The sequence below is a fragment of the Panthera uncia genome, chromosome A2 (assembly GCF_023721935.1).
Source record: "Panthera uncia isolate 11264 chromosome A2, Puncia_PCG_1.0, whole genome shotgun sequence".
Lineage (NCBI taxonomy): Eukaryota > Metazoa > Chordata > Mammalia > Carnivora > Felidae > Panthera > Panthera uncia.
In genome coordinates, this window is record NC_064816.1 from 62,183,813 (window position 1) to 62,202,284 (window position 18,472).

Sequence of the window (18,472 nt, forward strand, 5' to 3'; positions counted from 1 at the left end):
ACCTTGGAGAGGGACCACCCACCTTGGGAAGGGACCACCCACCTTGGGGAGGGACCACCCACCTTGGGGAGGGACCACCCACCTTGGAGCAGGGAGAGGGGCGGGGGAGAGTGCTGGGGACCCACAGCTCAGGTAGACAAACAGGGGAGGGTGGCTTCAGTCCATCTCTTCCTGTTTGGCCTTTGGGCTGTCCATGCCTGGGCTAAAATCCAGGACTAGTTTCGGTAGTCAGAGGGAAAGTGGGATCAGCCCGAACAAGAACGGAGACACAACGGGGCCTGATTTTGCCTCAGCCGCCCCAAAGAACAGCTCTCGTTCTCCAGTTTCCCCCATATCCACCCGGAACAATGCTAATGCCTGTCATCTAGATGCGTGTTTGTAAAATGTGTGTTCGCTTTCCTGTGTGTGTTCTTAATTGGCATCCTGTGAGACTCGTGATTCTGCATCTGACGATCTTTATTCATCTTTAAAACCTCACGTCATCGCGGGGCGCCTGGGTGGCTCAGTTGGTTAACCGTTGGACTCTGGATTTCGGCTCAGGTCACGATCTCACAGTTCGTGAGTTTGAGCTCCGCGTGAGGCTCTGTGCTGACGACACGGAGCCTGCTTGGGATTCTCTCTCTCTCTCCGTCTCTTAAACATTTGTGGCCATGGCATGGAGGAGAGTTGTGTGTCCGTAAGCAGAATCCCGGTTGCCTCATCCATAAAATCAGGAAGAACAATTCCTACATTAGTTTAGCTGTGGTATAGCTATCATCTTTAAAGTACACATGCTCCGGGAGCCTGGCCTCACCTGTGCACAAGGTCACGCTGGCCACAGGACTGAGCACTCAGCCCCAGCAATGGTGCTGTAAGGGCTCTCATTAATTAGTGACACATTAAAAAGTTGCCTCTTTCTGTAAAAATGCCAACTTTTACACGTGGAGAGCAGACTCAAAACAAATTTAAATCCACGTCGACCACCTGAATGATCTTCAGTGGCATTCACCTGAGTTCACTGTGGTGCACGCATCTGTCTCCGGGCCTTTGCACTACCGGTCCTCATCACCCACCCGGCCCAGGTACGCACACTGCTTATTCTGTCACCTCGTGTGGCCCTTTGTCAAATGCCATGTCACCAAATAGAATTTCCCTGAGCTCTCCGTGTCCAACAATTGGGCAGAGAATGAATGGGTCCATGGAGGCCTCCCACTCACACATTCCCCCTCGACCTTCCAGCTCCCTGTTGTCCCCAAGCTTCTCTGAACCTCTGCCTTCTCTCTTCCCAAGCCCTTTGCCTGCTGGACCTCAAGCTGCATTGGCCTGGACTTGATTTTATTCAGTTTCTCATTTCACGTTGGCTGTATTGCATTTACCGGAAACTCTGTCCCACGGCTGAGACCTCTAGAGCCCAGAGATAACAGCCCTCTGGTGTGAGGTCCACGGTGCTCAAAATCAAATGCTTTCCAATGCAATCAGACCTCTCCTCCTCATTGTTATTCTTGGTTTGGATGGCACTGCCCCAACTCGGACCCTGGTCCCTCAGCACCACCACAGTGCAGCCCCCGGTGGGGGTAGGACATCTGTGGGAAGGGCCTTCTGCAAGCAGGGCAATGCTAAACATCGTCCCCACCAAAAGGAGAGAGCAACTTCTTTGTAGTAAAAAGAGAGAGAGAGAGAGAGCAAGCAGGTGGTTGGGTATAGCAAGATCAAAAGAAAACATCAAGTTTGATAAGAATCAAATAAACCGATCAGGAAGTGGGTGGCATGATTAAGTATATGGTTTAAAATAAGCTGACCTGGTTTAAATTCCTAAATGTTAGCCTTATGGTTTTATCTAGTAATTTCTTGCGAGCACCATCACGGACTGAATTGTGTCCCCAGCCCGCAATTCACCTGCTGGAGCCCTGACCCCCAGGACCTCAGAATGTGACCGCATGGGGACAGAGGCAAGGAGGTTAAAATGAGGTCACATGCCTGGGTCCTAAGCCAACGTGACCAGTGTGTCCCTAAGAAGAGGACACAGACTCACAGAGGAAAGACCGAGTGCCGACACAGGAAGAAGGCGGCCGTCGGCATGCTAGGTAGAGAGGCGTCAGCAGAGACCCGCCCACCTGGGCCCCTGTCTCTGGTTTCCAGCCTCCAGAATGAGGAGGAAATACGTCTCTGTGGCGCGCGGTGGTTTGTCACAGCGTCCCTGGCACAGTGCCTCAAACAGCGGGCAGGGGCTACTTTTGTCTTGAAACGTAGATCCTTCCACATCCAACTCCGTCACCCAATCCACACGCTCGTGAAATCAAGGCCTGCACCCCCGGTTTGGGGTAGGAGCGATTTTCCCACACTCACAAAATCACCCCAAAAACCTCGACAACCATTCCGTCCAGGACCCCAGCGGCTCAGGACACGGAAAGCACGTTCTCTGTTGCAATTTAACATTGGACCCATGTGTTCATGTGGCCTCAACTCATGACCCTCTCCCGTGTCCCCTCCAGCCCCGGGGATAACTGACTGCCCTCCTCTGGGGTAAAACCTCAAACACTGGGTGTTGCCCTTACATCTTATATTTGATTTTATTCAGCGGACAATCAGCTTCACCCTCTGTCCTTCTCCCAGTGACGTGGCCTCACCCTGTGCGCCCCGGGTCTCTCCTCCACATCACGTCCGCTCTGTCAGGCTTCCCTTTGCGGGCTGCTGCCTCAACGGGGCAAGATGTTCTTGTTCCCGAGCGACCCCGGCAGCCTGGTTACGCCCCGTGAGGGGCTCGGGCCCTTCCCAACCACGCCGCTGACAAAGCTGTCCTCTCTCGTCCTTAACTGGCTCACTGGCTCTTTGGACCCAAGGGCAGGACGCCACGTTGTTATATTCATCCCTACCACCTCTCAGTGTGTGATCACAGATCGCGGCCCCAAATGCTTTTGGTCCCTCGTAGCCTCAGTTGCCCCATGCATGAGGGGGCCGGATGCCCCGGAGCTCCAGTGATTTACGTTACAGAAAGGGCGTTGAGGGCCGCCCATGGAAACAGCCGTCTCTGATATTATTTTCCCCAGGTCATCAGTGAAACACCTGGGCATGCTGTGAGGCCCTCTGGCTGCCACCTCCTGGCGGTCCCCATCACTTTACCCCCGACAACCCTCCGGTCTTTTTGTGGGCTTTCTTGGCCCGATGCCTCACTGCCAGCTAAGGACCCTGTGTGCTCCTGTGTCAGCTCACACGGGGGCCACCACCCCTCCCCAAATAAAGGCGAAAGGGCCCTCTACCGGCTCTGTGCCAGCTCTGTGCCCACGAGCCACAATCTGACCAAACACACCAGCAGAGCAGAATTACATTTCAGTGCCAATTAAAGCTCAAAGAGAGGGACTTTGGACACACCGTATGAACCATTCTTTAGCATTCCAGTTAAAATAGACAAACGCAGCCACAAGAACACGAAAGAACACTGAGGTTCATAACAGCTATAGCTTATAAGATCCTTACTCGTATTTCGGACGAAGCCACGTCTAGAATGGGCCCACCAGTGGGCTTTAAAATCACATATCAAAGTTTCAGTCCAAGGCAGACAAAAAAGAATTGATTTGAACCAATTTTTTAGTAAAGCACTGAAAATATGGTTTAATCTTTAGACAAACTAGTCAAGGGGCACACTGGTCTCGCAGTAAACCGGGAGAACAGACTTCGGTTGGGTCAGATGAGAACTGCTTTCTTCACCCCTCCAAGGTGAGAACCCATTGATGCAATTACATGCCGAATGATTTTGCACAAAATTCATGCAAACCCCCACCCCAGTCCAAAGGTTGATTTACCTCCTTCTTAGTGCAATGAACATAGCAGAACCATTACCCTGTGTTCCCACACTGCTCCCAGTGACCGCTATTTCTTTAAAAATCATCTACATGATGGAATATCACCCACTTTCATTTCTGAATTCTTTTTCTTGCTCTAAATAGAACCAACATAATTCTGGCATGCTATTAAGAATTTTCAGAGAATCTCATGGGAAAAGGGATTACTTTTATTTTTCCTTAACAAATGTGTTCAAGCCCTTAGACTCATTAACCATCTACGAAGAAAGACACAGAAACAACCGAATTAGAAATACGTCCTGAAATGTCCTTGCGTTGTTTTTGGTAACACTAGGTAGGTCAGACTACAGATTTTGCTGTATTAACCTTCTCTCCTTGTGCCAATGGCTCACACTAATATGTTCTTATCAGCAGTTCACAGTCAGGTAAGGTTGGGCAAGAATCCCGCCCCTGGTTCAGCATGGAAGCAAGCAGTGAGCAGGTAACACGTGAGATGGCCCAGCGATGGCATCCTCCTCACCTGCCAGGCTTCTTTCCCACAAGGCCACTTGGGGAAAGTGCGGTGCGCATGGGGTAACTGACATGTAGCCGTGGGGGAAACTTACCACATGGCAGAGCAGTCGAAATTCACCAGCATCCATTTGTGCGGATTGAAGTTAAATGAGTCTGCAAACTGCAGAGGAGAAATAACAAAAAGAAGCCACTTCCGTTACTAACGTCTAGTTGTACAACAAGACTCCCTGCACAGTAATTCACAGCTGGGAGGGTCTGGACTCTGGAACCCGCTGGGGCGACCACGTGACCTCCCCACGTGTCTTCATATTCATGTTTAAATGGGGATAACAAATCACACTCGGGATCCCTCGAGCTGCTACGGACCTGACTGCGGGCTGACACCCAAAGTGAGGAGGGCAGCTTTGAAGCCAGACACTTGGGGGTTTGATCCCAGCTCAACGGCTCACTCTGTGCACGGGAACGGGAATGTCTATTTTATGGAGAAATCGTGGCATCACAGCCACGAACTCCTCAGCCCAGCTCCTGGCATGGGGTAAACTCGCCAGGTCGGGTGCTGTGCTGTGACTGTTGGCTGATCGGCGGCCAGTGAGCCAGCCTGGTGCTGGGCCGGCTACGGCTTCTGACAGCTCCTGGTGAATCGGGAAGGTCCGACCGGAGAGCCGTCATCAGAATGCAACGTGAGAGTGAGCGTCGGGGACCATGACTTGGGTTCACTGCTCAGAGGAGGGGGCGGTGCTTGCTGAGTCCGGCTGGAGTTGCCTGCACAGGGTCACCCCACGGAAACCGGAGCGAGGCATGAGGCCCTGGGGCATGGAGGCCGTCAGGACTGCTGGCACTCCTTGGGGCGTGGTGCCAGGCACCCAGAAGAAATCCAGAAAGTGTTTGCATGAAGGGTGATATGAAGGATCTCATTCTTTTTAGGACAGAAAGAGCTTTGGACTAAAAGCCCCAGACTCTGGCCTCAGTGCTTCCACGTCTGGCCGGGGGCCCTTGGTGCAATAACTCTATGAAAAATAAGTGAGGGGCTAGAATGAGACAATCTAGAACCTTCGTATGAACACACGCTTTCATTTACGTGCTAATCCTAACTTGGGGTAGGGCCATCACATCTGAAACGAGGGAAGCACGTTGAGGACCTTGGATCGTTCAAAATATGCTGACTCCCAAAAGATAATCCAAGCGCAACCCCAAGAAACGACGCGGAGAGTTGCTGTGCCCTGGGAGGACGCCCGTCCCTAGCAGCAACGGGACCCGGATCACGTTCTGGGGGATCTCCTGCTCTGAAATGCAAAGCTCCAATTTTTAATCGGGAAAACTCACAGTTGGACTTTTCCTCATAAAATGAGACATTATCGATATTTTATGTCACACGCTTTCCAACGTATGTAGTCTGGAGTCATATAAAATGTATCTACCAGGGCGCCTGGGGGGCTCAGTCAGTTGAGCACCTGACTCTTGATTTCAGCCCAGGTCATGATCTCGAGGTCGTGGGATCGAGCCCCACACTGGGCTCCACGCTGAGTGTGGAACCTGCTTGGGATTCTCTCTCTCCCTCTCTCTCAAACCCTCTCCCCGCTCTTGTGTGAGTGTGCATGCACAGGAGCCTGTGCCCCCTCTCTGTCTCCCTCTTTCTCTCTCTCTCAAATATAAATGAGTGAGCAAATGAATGAATGAGTGAATGAACGAAATGTATCTACCTTTCAAACTACGAGATTATTTGGAATAAGTGGAATACTAATTCGCATGTACTATGTCAGGACATCGTACCGATCTGGCCTATGAAACACTTCCTGCCAGCAGCTTCCTCAACATCACGAACTGGCAAAGTTCTTAGTATACGCATATCATCATGAGCTTTGGGAGGGTGAAAACTTCATGTCTAACCGGTGGTAATCGGGATCACCCCAATTTTTATTTCACTGGTTGGTTCTTTCACCAACACCAACGTAATTACCAACTACTCTTCCTGTGTACCTAAACATCTTCGTCTTTAAAAAAAAAACTGGGGGGGCGCCTGGGTGGCTCAGTCGGTTGAGCGTCCAACTTCGGCTCAGGTCATGATCTCATAGTTCGTGGGTTCGAGCCCCGCGTCGGGCTCTGTGCTGATAGCCTGGACTGCTTTGGATTCTGTGTCTCCTTCTCTCTCTGCCCCTCCCCCACTCACGCTTTGTCTCACTCTGTTTCTCAAAAATAAATTTAAATGTAAAAAAAAAAAAAATTTAACATTTATTTATTTATTTATGAGCGACAGAGAGAGATAGTCACGAGTGGGGCAGGGGCAGGGAGGGAGGGAGAGACAGAATCCGAAGCAGGCTCCAGGCTCCGAGCTGTCAACACAGAGCCCGACGCGGGGCTCAAACGCACGAACCGCAAGATCATGACCTGAGCCGAAGTCCGACGCTTAACCGACTGAGCCCCCCAGGCGCCCCTCTTCGTCTTTATTTTTAAAGGCAATAACCGAGTTCATCAATTTTAGGTGCTGCGGCATTTCCAAGCAGAAAATAAGATCTCAACAACCGAGACTGGCTGAGGAGGGCGCTCTGTGTTTCCACGGAGCTATCGTAAGTGGGGAGTTCTCACATCCTTCCAAAGGCGTGCCCAGGTTTATCGTCAGGCTGATGCACAGACCTGGGCCCAGCTGGAGGCCCAGGGATGCAGCCACACGCATAAATCCCCAGCGGAAGCAGAGTTAAAGGCAGCGGCAGAGATAAAGGTCCCAGTCTGGCAGGCGGCTGAAATCTCTCCCCGCCTCCGGCCTCTTCTCTGTTTGGTTCCAGGGAGGCAGCGAGGGCACCAGGGGCCAGGGGGGTGCCGCGCCACCCCGGAGACGTCCGCTCGGCTGACGGCCGCCTCGCACGTCAACCCCCACTCGGGGCGGCAGGGAGGACATTCATTTCCTTCCAGGTTTCAATCAAAGTGACTTGGAGCAAGACACGGGAAAGGACAACGGGTTTCATTTGTTGATAAAAGGAGACAACACGTGAAAGATGGGCTTTGTTTGCCGAGAATTGTATTAGTTCCCTCCCGGAGGGGCTGGTCTGTTTGATCGTCTTTCATTACCGGCCCGCTGTGTGCTCCTCCTGTTGGCAGAGCGACGGGATGTTATCTCGGGGCTGGGGCCTCGCAGGATATTGCAGGCCCCTTATCTGACCAGCCGAGCAGGAAGGCCCTCGCCAGAAGAGAACAATGCAGGAGACACGGAAATGACTCAGCGTCGGGCATGAAATCCCGTCTGCCGCTGGCCGATAGGATCTTGCTAGAGTGCCCAGCTCCGCGGTGGCCTGACAGTTAGTCCCCCCCGACAAGCACCCCCCCAAGAAAGCCAAAGCCCCAAGTCCTGGGTTCACAGGGAAAAGATTGTGCAATCCTAAACCTGATATGTAGAAAGACCAGGCCTTGGGTACAGGCACACACATCCCCGAAGATGGCTTTGCCTTCTGTCCCCCGAGGCTGCGGGGACAGACGCCCTCCCCTGCCAGTGATGTGTACCGTCTCTGTGATGTGAGGTGTGCAGGTGGTAAAGAGGTCTGTCTGTCGTTTCCCAGCCCCAAACACCCACAAAACCGGCTACGGGCAGCGAACCCCAGAGGGCTGGCCGTCAGCATGGTTACCAGAACTCCTCATAGGCCACAACCCCCCTCCCCAATATTTATCGGGGCCTTTGGAAGCCCCACATGCCCCTCCCTCCCCAGGACAGATCTGAGGACTGGCCCGTATTCAGCGATCAATAAGCAAATACCGAGTGAGAGAGTACATAAATGAATGTGACGTGAAGGAGGTAGGAACCAGAATGCTATTTCATTCGTTGGTAATAAGAGGGTACTCTTTTCTAAGAGGGGAACACTGGTATTCTATACCTGACACCCCTTTTTCTGGTATTATGGCCCCATGAGAATCCACATGAGTAATCAGCAAATGAATGGGCAGCGTGGCCCGAGAGCGGAGAGAGGTTTGGAGGGACGGTCTGCTCAGCCATGGCGAAATCACAGAATCCAACTCACGCACAGCCCTTGCCGTGTGCCAGACGCTGCTTTTTAAGCCCTTTCAATATGATTAACTCCTGATCCTTACAACACCCCCTCGGAGGAGGGATCACTACCAAAACCCACTTTGTGAGGTGGAGGGAGGGTACTAACGTGCCCGCAGGGACACAGCTAGTCGTAGGGTAAAGCTGGGATTCAAACAGTCACTTAATGGCAAAGGCCGTGCCCGTAATCCCTGCACCGCGTGTGGCCCCAGGGCTCGCGAAACCCGTGACCCCGAGCACAGAGCCAACGCTGAGGCCCCAGTGACTCACTGTCTCCTTCCCCCGGACTCCCTGCAAAGTCGCTCTCTCTGGACCCTTTCCTGCAGCTACAACTGAGTTCCTGGCCGAGAGGAACGTTGCGGCCCCTGAGCCTCCGCCAACAGCGAAATCCTCCTTGAGTCTGAAATCACACATCAGAGCACGACCATCACGTCGTGTTCTCGCCTCTAGTCTGTGCCACATGGCTCTCTGCAGCAGAGCACTGGCCGATAGTTTTGCTTACTAGTTCTCAGAAGCGGCAGGTATTTTGAAGGGCATCACAAGCCACATTTTACAACTTCCAGAAGCAGTAGAAGATATTTGAGTGCACCTGTGGCTGCTTGTTCAATAAGTCAACACCTTGCCCACTGCATGGTCAGAATAGACTATCATATTGAACCAGATCGAATAGGGTTGTAGGTTGGCCTTATAAGTTACTTCTTTTTGTTAAATTTGTTTAAATGTTTATTTTTCAGAGAGAGAGAGAGAGAAAGCAGGGGAGGGGCAGAGGGAAAGAAAGAGAAAGGGAGACACGGAACCTGAAGCAGGCTCCAGGCTCTGAGCTGTCAGCGCAGAGCCCGACGCGGGGCTCAAACCCACAAACCGTGAGATTGTGACCTGAGCCGAAGTCGGACACTTCACCGACTGAGCCACCCAGGTGCCCTTGTACATTACTTCTTGATCTGAAATGCATTAAGATCTTATTTCCTTCCTAAATGTTTCCCCACAGTGCTAACATTTATCCTGTCATGAGACCCTTGCCCAGGACCCATGCAGACTGAAAAATGGCTGTAAACGTCTGGTGTATTTTGAGAAGACCGGCCGTAGGACTGGGAAGATTCTCAACCGCCATCATAAGGAAGTCTAATTTCTGACGATCTCAGAATGTGTTTGGACGCCGTCTGCTGCAATGAACCCCAGCAATGAGAAATGGAACGTCACCTCCTCGCGAGAACATGTCACTGACAGCAGAGCACTTTTCAACAGTGATCTTCTTAAAGATAAAGAGCACGACCTACCTCGACTCCATTCAGAAGATGCCGGAACTCAGGGCAGATGAAGGAGCTGCCCGCGTAGGCAGCGTCGATGTGCAGCCACATGTCCTCCTTGTTACCTGAAATCCAGAGGTGACCTGTGAGTTCCCGATGGATGCCCTCCTCACGGGGGCCTGATAACTTGCTGCATACGGTCTATCAACAGCATTTTCTGGCCCGATGGTGGACCCTAACTGGCTCCTTGAGTCTGAAGGCAACGAAACTGAAGGTGGCTGACCCCAGACTGTGGCAGAGCACAGACAAGGTGCTCAGTGAATGTGTGGACTTGAAGGAAGGAAAATGGGATCCCCCACCCTGCTTGACTTGAAGGTGGATGCTCATGGTCTAAGGGCTCAGCCCGCCCTACCCCTTGGGGCGCCTGTTTCGCAGTCACACCGCCTTTCTCTGTCTTCCGCCATTTCACCCACTGGGAATGTGCTCCCCATTCTCCTGGATTAGCGGTCCTAAAGTCTTCCCCCACAAAGTCTTGGGGGATCAGCGGGGTGTGCGGCCCCAGTGACCTCCCGCCCCCCCCATTCCATCCCCCCGTAAAGCATACTCGCTTATTTTAGGCCATCCGCAACCACCCCAGGCCCCTTTGGGATGTGATTTCTGCTTTCCAACCACACCAGAATAGCCTGGCCAGAAGGGACCACGTCTGACTTTACAGGTGGAATAGCATCCTGATTAAATTTGCTCCCTCAGTTGGGACTGTCTGGGTTCAACCCCTGCCTCCAACGACCCAGCAGCTCTATGACCTTACGTCCTTTCAAACTCAGCCCCCTCCCAGGCAAACGGGTATAAAAATCACACCTGGAACGTCAGGGAGAGACAAGATACCGCCTGTAACTGCCTATTACCACACCTAGTTCGGGGTCGTGAGAAATAAGGGTGATCATCGCGATGAGTCCCTCCGTGGGTGCTGGGCACGTAGCACATCACGAGACACGTAACCGCGAAAGGTTGGGGCGTCTTGGTGGGGAGGAGGCGCCCTGCCCGTATTGGGTCAAGACACCACCTGCGGGGCTCAGTCAGCCCCTGCCAAATGCATCTGTGCCGACTGATAGGCGCAAGGCTCGCTTTCTCATGCGTGATGCTCGCTAATCACACCCGATGCCGTGAGGAGGGACAGGTGGCTCTGAGCTCTGCTGACACAAGTTCTCAGAGGCGTTTCAAAGCCTTGATTCCATCTGAGCTTCAGGATTGGAGGGATCAAAGCACTCGGTTGGATCCAGACCAAATGCGCTCCAAGGACACGCGATAGTGCCACCGAGGGTCACGGTGAGGGTGAGCTCTGTGTACCCGGAGGCATGTCTCACAGGCGAAGGGCGTGTGGGCTGGTCCCTTTGTGGAGCCGTCTCCCTGGCACCACAGGGCCCCACGTGGATGTGGCCAGGAGCCAGTGAGAGCACAGAGCCTCAGGACGATGTGGGATTTCTGCTTGGAAACCACCGCTCAGCCAGTCTGGAACACAACAGTGCTCCCGTTGCTTATTGTGCGACTGCTGTGGCTCCGTAGGCTGTGGGCAGGTGGAAACTTCAGAGGCTCTTATAGGACAGACATGAAATCTCACATCCACTCTGTGCTCTCCAGGGGGCCGTTTGCGCTGGTCAGGAAACTTCGTTCTCTGTTAGAGGCCCCTCGGGGGACTTTGAGACTCCCATGTGTCTCCGTTCAGAACCGTCGAGGGAAGAGGTGAGGCAGGGCAGGACCCCAAGGCCTGAACAGGCAGCCAAGTCAGGAAGGACACGAGCCATGAGGGTAGGAGGTGGGGACCAGGTTCCAGCAGCAAGAGAAAGGGCTCTCTTTTCTTCCACTTCTCCATCACCCTCGTGAGAGGACCGTTTGGTAAGAGTAGAAACCGCAAGTCATGGGGCGCCCGGGTGACTCAGTCAGTTAAGCGTCCAACTCTTGATTTTGGCTCAGGTCATGATCTCACGGTTCACGGGGTTCGAGCCCCACAATGGGCTCTGCGCTGACAGCAAGGAGCCTGCTTGGGATCTTTCCCTCGCGCTCTGCCTCTCTTTCTCTTTCTCCCACTCTCAAAAACAAATAAACATTAAAAAAAAAAAAAAAAAAGGAAGGCAAAAAGAAACCACAACCCTTCCAATGTGAGCTGGGTCAGCTCCAGGACAGACAGAGAGGAAGTTCGGCCCAAGCCCTCAGGAAGGGGCCAGGATGATGCCAGCCCCCAGGACTCTGCCACTCCGGAATGTATCAGAGACCCAGAGGGGGGCAGTGGGAGGGAAAGACGGGGTCCTCGGAAGGGCAGGGACAGGGGTCCTCCAGGGGAAGGTGCACAGCAGGGACTTAACTTTAGTCCAGAAGAGCTCTTGGCTCCAGAGAGGCGACCGCTAGCCGTGGAGGGCCCTGCCTGATAGGAGTCCTTTCCCACCTGGGTCTTTGGTCCCCTGATGGTGCGACAGTGTGACTGATGATGGGGGCCTTGGGCCATGTGAGTTCTGACTTCTGCAGGAACGAGTGACGGCAGGTGTTAGCTGGACCTCCAGCAGGAGCTGGAGACTGAGGGTCGACCAGGTGGGCAGCGAGTGACTGAGCCCCAAGAAAACTCCATTGGTGCGGGCTGGGCCAGCTTCCTTGGTGGAGGGGGGGGGGTCTCACTCTATGTGTACAGTCATCATACCTGGGGAAGCCAGCCACCCAAACCTCACGGGAGAGGACAAGGGCTTGGGCGCCCCCCACACTGTGCCCCACACCCCTCCTGCCTGCAATAAACCGTGGCCATGAGATGCTTGCAGAGGATTCTGTGAGTCTTCCCAGAGGGTTAGTGAACCTGAGGGTGGTCTCGGAGGCACGAGGATCCCTCTGTCCCTGTAGTCGGCACAAAACTCCCACAGAAGGAACTCGCAGGTGCCCAAGAAAAGGGGAGTTCCAGGTGGGTTTCTCTTCTGTCCACGGGGAGGCAAAGAGCCAAGAGCACCAGCTCTCCATCCGTGTCTTGTATGGGACCGCTGGCAGCGATCTGGTGCCTCCAGATAACATGGGTATCTCTAGAGGCCAGGTGGTCACAGACCCCGAGGCCAGGCCGTGGGGGCCGCCTGTCACAGGCCAAGGTCCACCCAGCACCCAAGCGAGCTGAACCTCGGCCGGGAGATTGTGGACACCCTCGGAAGGGAAGGTTCAGGCTTCCCACCCCTCGAGTCCCCGCCGCCCGCGTGTTTCCTCATGAGGCTTCCCTACACTGTACCAGCTGGGCCATCCTCTGCCTGGGCAGGTGGGCAGGTGGCCAGCCTGGAGCTCAGGGCCTGTGGGGCCATGTGGGCTCTGCCCTGCCGAACCCCTCAATCCCCGAAATCCAAGAGCCCCGGGGAGACATCAGCCGGCCCCCGTGCAGGACGTCCAGTTCCCAGCCTGACATCTGAGTCAGAGACGTGCACGGCGGCTTGGCCCGGCTCACAAGGGTTTGCAGCTCACAAGGCCCATGCCCTGGCCACGGGCGTGAGCCAGTAGGTCAAGTCCCTCCTCTGAGTCTGGGCTCTGCACCAATGTGGTGGTGAAAAATCACATGTGGTGGAGAAAAATCCTGTGGGAACAGGCACGCCCATGCCAGCCACCCCTCAGCACGGACGGTCCCCAGCGCACCTGCTACCCTGGGTCTCACCCGATTCCTGGGCACGAGCGCTCCCTCTAAAGAGCCCTGTGAGGGAAACCTGGACGCTTGACGATGACAAGTGTTGCTTCCTCGACCCCCGTACAGACGGGGGGACAAAGCTTGGAACTGAGGGCCCACGGCCTGAAGCCGTGCCCGTCACCACTGCCACCAGCTGTGCGAATGTGGGCACAGGGGGGTCCCCGTGAGGAGAGGCGGGGTCATGCAGACGGGGCCGGGGGCCAGTGCCCACAGGTGGAGTGCTGTCTAGCATAAGCCACCAAGACGTGATCGTGATCAGGGGCCCTGAACAGCCTCCATGTGAGCCCAGACCGCTTGGATGATCAGCTCCGCTGTCCTGGGGCAGGCGGCGGCTGCCCCAGAGCCACAGGAGTGGGGGGGCCATGCCCCGAGGATGGGGGAGGGGTCATGAGCCCGTGCCCCTGCCCAAGAGAAGGTCTCCATCACCTGACCGCCCACTCCTGGGCCTGCTGCGTGCCCAGAGCCGCGTGTGGAAGGGGAACCTTTAGAAACAGAGCCCTTACTCACGTTCTATCTTTCGGAGTCTCTGAAATGTCATCCCCAGGAGACCACCTGTGTGCTGAAGGTGGGGGGGGGGAAAGGAGAGCGGCCCCGAAGAGCACAGGCAGCAGATTCTTCTCCAGAGAAATCCAGGGTTTTGGTGTTGATTTGCTTACACACATTAGGTCATTTGCTTCACACTTCCAGTCATTCCAGAAGAAGACACGTCAGACTTAACTGAAAGCCTTAACTGAAAGGCTCCCCATGAGCCTTGGGGGACTCACTCCAAAAGTTCGAGTTTATTCCCTTGGGTGGCGTAACCTTGCAGCCCTTCCGTACGCACGGAAGGACCTTTTCTTGGAGACAGTGTGTAGGTACAGGTTCAGCCAAGCTCAGCTCTTGTCCAGTTAGGGCCACCTTCTGGGCTTGTGCACTTTAAGCTAATGAGATGTGTGCTATTGCAAATACAAGGAGAGTTCAGCAGGCGCGCCTGGGTGGCTCAGGCGGTTGAGTGTCCGACTTTGGCTCAGGTCGTGATCTCGCGGTTTGTGGGTTCGAGCCCCGCGTCGGGCTCTGTGCTGACAGCTCGGAGCCTGGAACCTGCTTCGAGTTCTATGTCTCCTCCTCTCTCTACCCCTCCCCTGCTCACGCTCTGTCTCTCTCTCTTTCAAAAATAAATCAACATTAAAAAAATTTTTTTAAACATTAAAAAAAAAACAAGGAGAGTTCGGCAAACCATCGTCATATAAAGTTATTTTTATGTTCATATTACATTATATTGTAACATGCCTTGGACTCTTTAATCATATTATTCTCTCATATGACTTATGTCATTAATATTATGAAGGAGGAGAGCCCAGAGAAGGAGTTCCCCTCATATCTTCCTACACTGAGAACATTTTCCGAAAGAAACCTCCATCAGGTACTTACAGATCGGACCCACTTCTAAGAGACTGTCGAATGAGCAGCAGGACGTGGTCCCCAGCGTAGCCACCACCTGGAGAGTAAAAAGCAGACCTCTTTTTATTCCCTTTTTTTGGTCACGGTCGTAACATCCTCATGCACGACCACTGCCCCGCCCCGGTCGAGCCCAGAGCTTCGGATTCAGTGTTCGATCAGTGTCCGCTAGCTGAAGATACGAATCTGTGGATGTACCTTTAAGTCTTCGCACAGAAGCTTCCCAGCAGGTGGAGAGACATCTTCACACAGAAAACTAGGCTGCGAGGCTGGAAACAGTATTTGCACGGGACTCCCCGTGCATCCAGGAATGAAGCCCTTGGCCCCACGGACCGTGTCTCCTGTGCTCTGGTTGACCAATAAGAGCATGTATATGAACTACAGTTATGGCGAATCGTTGCTTCTGCGAATGGGAGGTGTGGAGCTCCGTCTTAGTCTGGTGCGTGTGGCAGAGTGCACGGCAGAACAGCGGGAACCTTGCTCTGACCACCCTGGAACAGCCTCGCGGGCAGCTCAGAGCCACCCCAAGAGTTTGACCCGGAGTCCTGCCCACCAGCTTTCATGCGCTCACCTTCCTTCTCAATGGCACCACTCCGAAGGGAATTTCAACCCTCAAAGATGCAGATTTGCTCTACCTAGATTCATGAGAAAGCCATACAGATGCTGAAAACAATTTTTAAAGGTGTGCTCCAAGAAAGCGTTGGGCACAGTTGGTCACACAAGTGGGAAATGTGGCCCCGATTCCTGTGGCCGCTCCTAGCCTCTGAGCACCTTGGAACATGGTGATAACACAGATACCGTCTGACCGGTTTCCCCACACCCACGGCTGTCTCTCTGGACCCATGAAGCTGCTGAAGCCAGGTCAGTTCGCATCTTCTTTCTTTTCTTTTTTTTTTTTTTTTAAGTTTATTTATTTAGAGAGAGAGAGAGAGAGAGAGAGAGCCAGCAGGGGAGAGGCAGAGAGAGAGGGAGAGAGAGAGGGAGAGAGAGAGAATCCCAAGCAGGCTCTGCACTGTCAGCGGGGCTCGAACTCATGAACCACGAGATCATGACCTGAGCCAAAGTCGGACACCCAACTGACTGAGCCACCCAGGCACCCTCTGCATCTTATTTCTTTGTATTGCCAGGAGTTTGCACTTTGCTGAACATGGAATAGGAACCGATCACTCGCCAAGTGAACGAAAAGCACGTTGTGTTTATGAAACCGAAGGGCCTAATTGATTTACGACGCCAGCGCCATCTGGACGATGAAATTTCTCCCTCGGTGTGACAAGAGTGCGAATTTTCATTCAATCTGATTTGAGAATCCAACTCAGCTCTTTCCCGAGCCCCCAGGAATACCCCGGCGGTGCCACGGGCCCTGAGAACAGACGTAAAGACACAAAGGGCAGAAACCCGCACAAACTAGTAAACCTGAGAACCTGGTCGGAGGCCCTTCTGGTTTCATTTCACTGAGGGCCACCTGCACTTGACCTGAGAACCCAATTTGCCAGAGAAAATCAAAGCGCTCCTGCCAAGGATGCATTGTACCTGCCCCAAGGATGGTTCAGCTGACAAGTCCTGGCTCGCTGCTCACACGGTCACCTGGGCCAAACAGTAGCTGCCTGGGGACCAGAGTTGTCCTCTGCCCAGCGGCAGGGAGTGATTCCAAAGCAGGCCCTGGCCAGACTCTGGCAGGACTCACCTCAGCAATGGATTTGGGCCCCTGAGAGGGAACAGAGTGTTTCAAGTGCTCTATTATTATTCAGCGGCGGTGAAGCCAACAGATAGGGAACCTAGTACCATTGGCAGGATAGCTTGTCTTCCGTGCTGTTCCCAAGAGGCGGGGCCATGCTGTGCCACGCAGGGCCACACAGGGAAGGTGCAGGACCATCAGGAGGCACAGGGAGAGGGGCAGCATGGATGGGAACCTTTCCTGCGGTTCCCACAGGAAGAAGCAGGTGAGGCAGGGTGAGTGGGTGGAGGGTTGGTTGTTTTGATCAATTACAATGGGCCCCAAGGCAAAGGGGGCTGTCCCTAGCTGTCCCTAGTGTCCCTGGCTCTGGGGTGATGAGGGCGGGGGGTAGAAGCCTGGAGAGGAAGAGCCCCATAGAGGAGATGGATTGGGGTGTGGGCTCTGGGTTGGTTAGTTTGGTGAAAGGCAACCCATTACCATCTCCAGGAATTGGCTAGTCCTGGGAGGGGCTGTCCCTGCAGGGTCAGCAAGGTCCTTAAGGTGTCAAAGCCTCAGACATACAGAAAACAAAAATGCACGATGAATACACCGACATTTAAGCCATGTACTTGGGGCAAAAACACCTGGGTTGGAGGCCCACCTCTGCCTCTCACCTGCAGCCAGCCGGACTTCTGTTTGCCCACTTACAGCACAAAGGCATCGGGGGTGGGCCTGCCCAGCCTACAAGGTCCCACTGGGTCTAGATGCACCACATCGTGGTGCCTCAGCCCCCTTCCTTCCCACCGCCGCACGCGCCCCCTCGTCACCCACCCTCCGCGTCGCCTCATTTTCACGAGATGACTCATTTAATGGGACTTCAGGTCAGCGTGCTCTTTTCCCCTTGTATTTGCATTTGCTTCCTGATTTAAAACTGAAGACCAAAATGCTTCATCTAAGGCACCCAGTTTGGCAGATAGAACCCGAGACGCTTAAAAGGCTTCGTGTCGCTAAAGGAATAGCAAACAATTATACAGGTTAAAAAAAAAAAAAAACAAACCACAGAACGGCTCAACCATCCTGCTATTGTGTGTCACGTATTTTTCTCAATCTTAGCCATCTCTTAGGAACGACCTATCTCTTGTTCAGCAGTGCCTTCAGTTTCATCTGGTTTTCCACAAATTCTAATCGAAATAAATGCAATCACTTGTGTTTTTAAGATGACATATACGGGGGGCGCCTGGGTGGCTCAGCGGTTAAGCATCCGACTTTAGCTCAGGTCATGATCTCACGGTTCATGGGTTCAAGCCCCGCATCAGGCTCTGTGCTGACAGCTCAGAACCTGGAGCCTGCTTTGGATTCTGTGTCTCCTTCTCTCTGCCTTCCCCTGCTTGCGCTCTCTCCCTCTCTCCCTCTTGAAAATAAATAAACATTAAAAAACATTTTTTTTTAAAAAAGACAACATATACGGTAAATATCCCCTTGTGAGAATTATTTTCTATCTGTGACCATTTGCACAGGAGAGTGTCTGAGATGATATCCACCCAATATTAATGGTGCTTGTCTCTTAAACTTTTTCTTTAATGTTTATTTATTTTTTTCGAGAGAGACAGAGTGCGAGCAGAGGAGGGGCAGAGAGAGAGAGAGAGAGGGAGACACAGAATCGGAAGCAGGCTCCAGGCTCCGAGCTGTCAGCACAGAGCCCAATATGGGGCTCGAACCCACGAACCATGAGATCACGACCTGAGCTGAAGTTGGACGCTTAATCGACTGAGCCTCCCTCAGGCGCCCCAATAGTGCTTGTGTCTTAAGATGTGATTTTGGGTCCCATAAGGTAAACATTCTTGATGTTTTTGTCCTGAGTATGGAGCGTTTCTGTAAAAAAAAAAAAAAAACAATAAAATCCTGCCTCATCCTCAGTTGGGAGGCAAGCGGGTGGGTGTGCTGAGCACTGACTAGGCCCGGCCTGGGGCTCTGCAGAGTATACACAGGGGCCTCAAGAGCTGCAGGAGCCGGGTAGGTCTACGATCTGTACTTTACAGTTGGCTTAAGTGAGTCCTTGCCGGGGGATCGTGGACACACAGAGGGGCGGGAACAGATCAGCATTATGAACCCCGG

General features: G+C 53.3%; 1 protein-coding gene across 1 annotated transcript in view; it reads right to left on the minus strand.

The window, feature by feature from the left end:
* DDC (dopa decarboxylase) overlaps positions 1–18,472 on the minus strand; it is a 65,085-nt gene that overhangs the window by 23,666 nt on the left and 22,947 nt on the right. Inside the window, exons 6-8 of the mRNA XM_049641267.1 lie at positions 14,677–14,743; positions 9,600–9,694; positions 4,385–4,452 (exon numbers count right to left, since the gene is read on the minus strand). Of these exons, the coding sequence (XP_049497224.1) occupies positions 4,385–4,452; positions 9,600–9,694; positions 14,677–14,743 (230 nt within the window). The remainder of the gene's footprint in view (positions 1–4,384; positions 4,453–9,599; positions 9,695–14,676; positions 14,744–18,472) is intronic.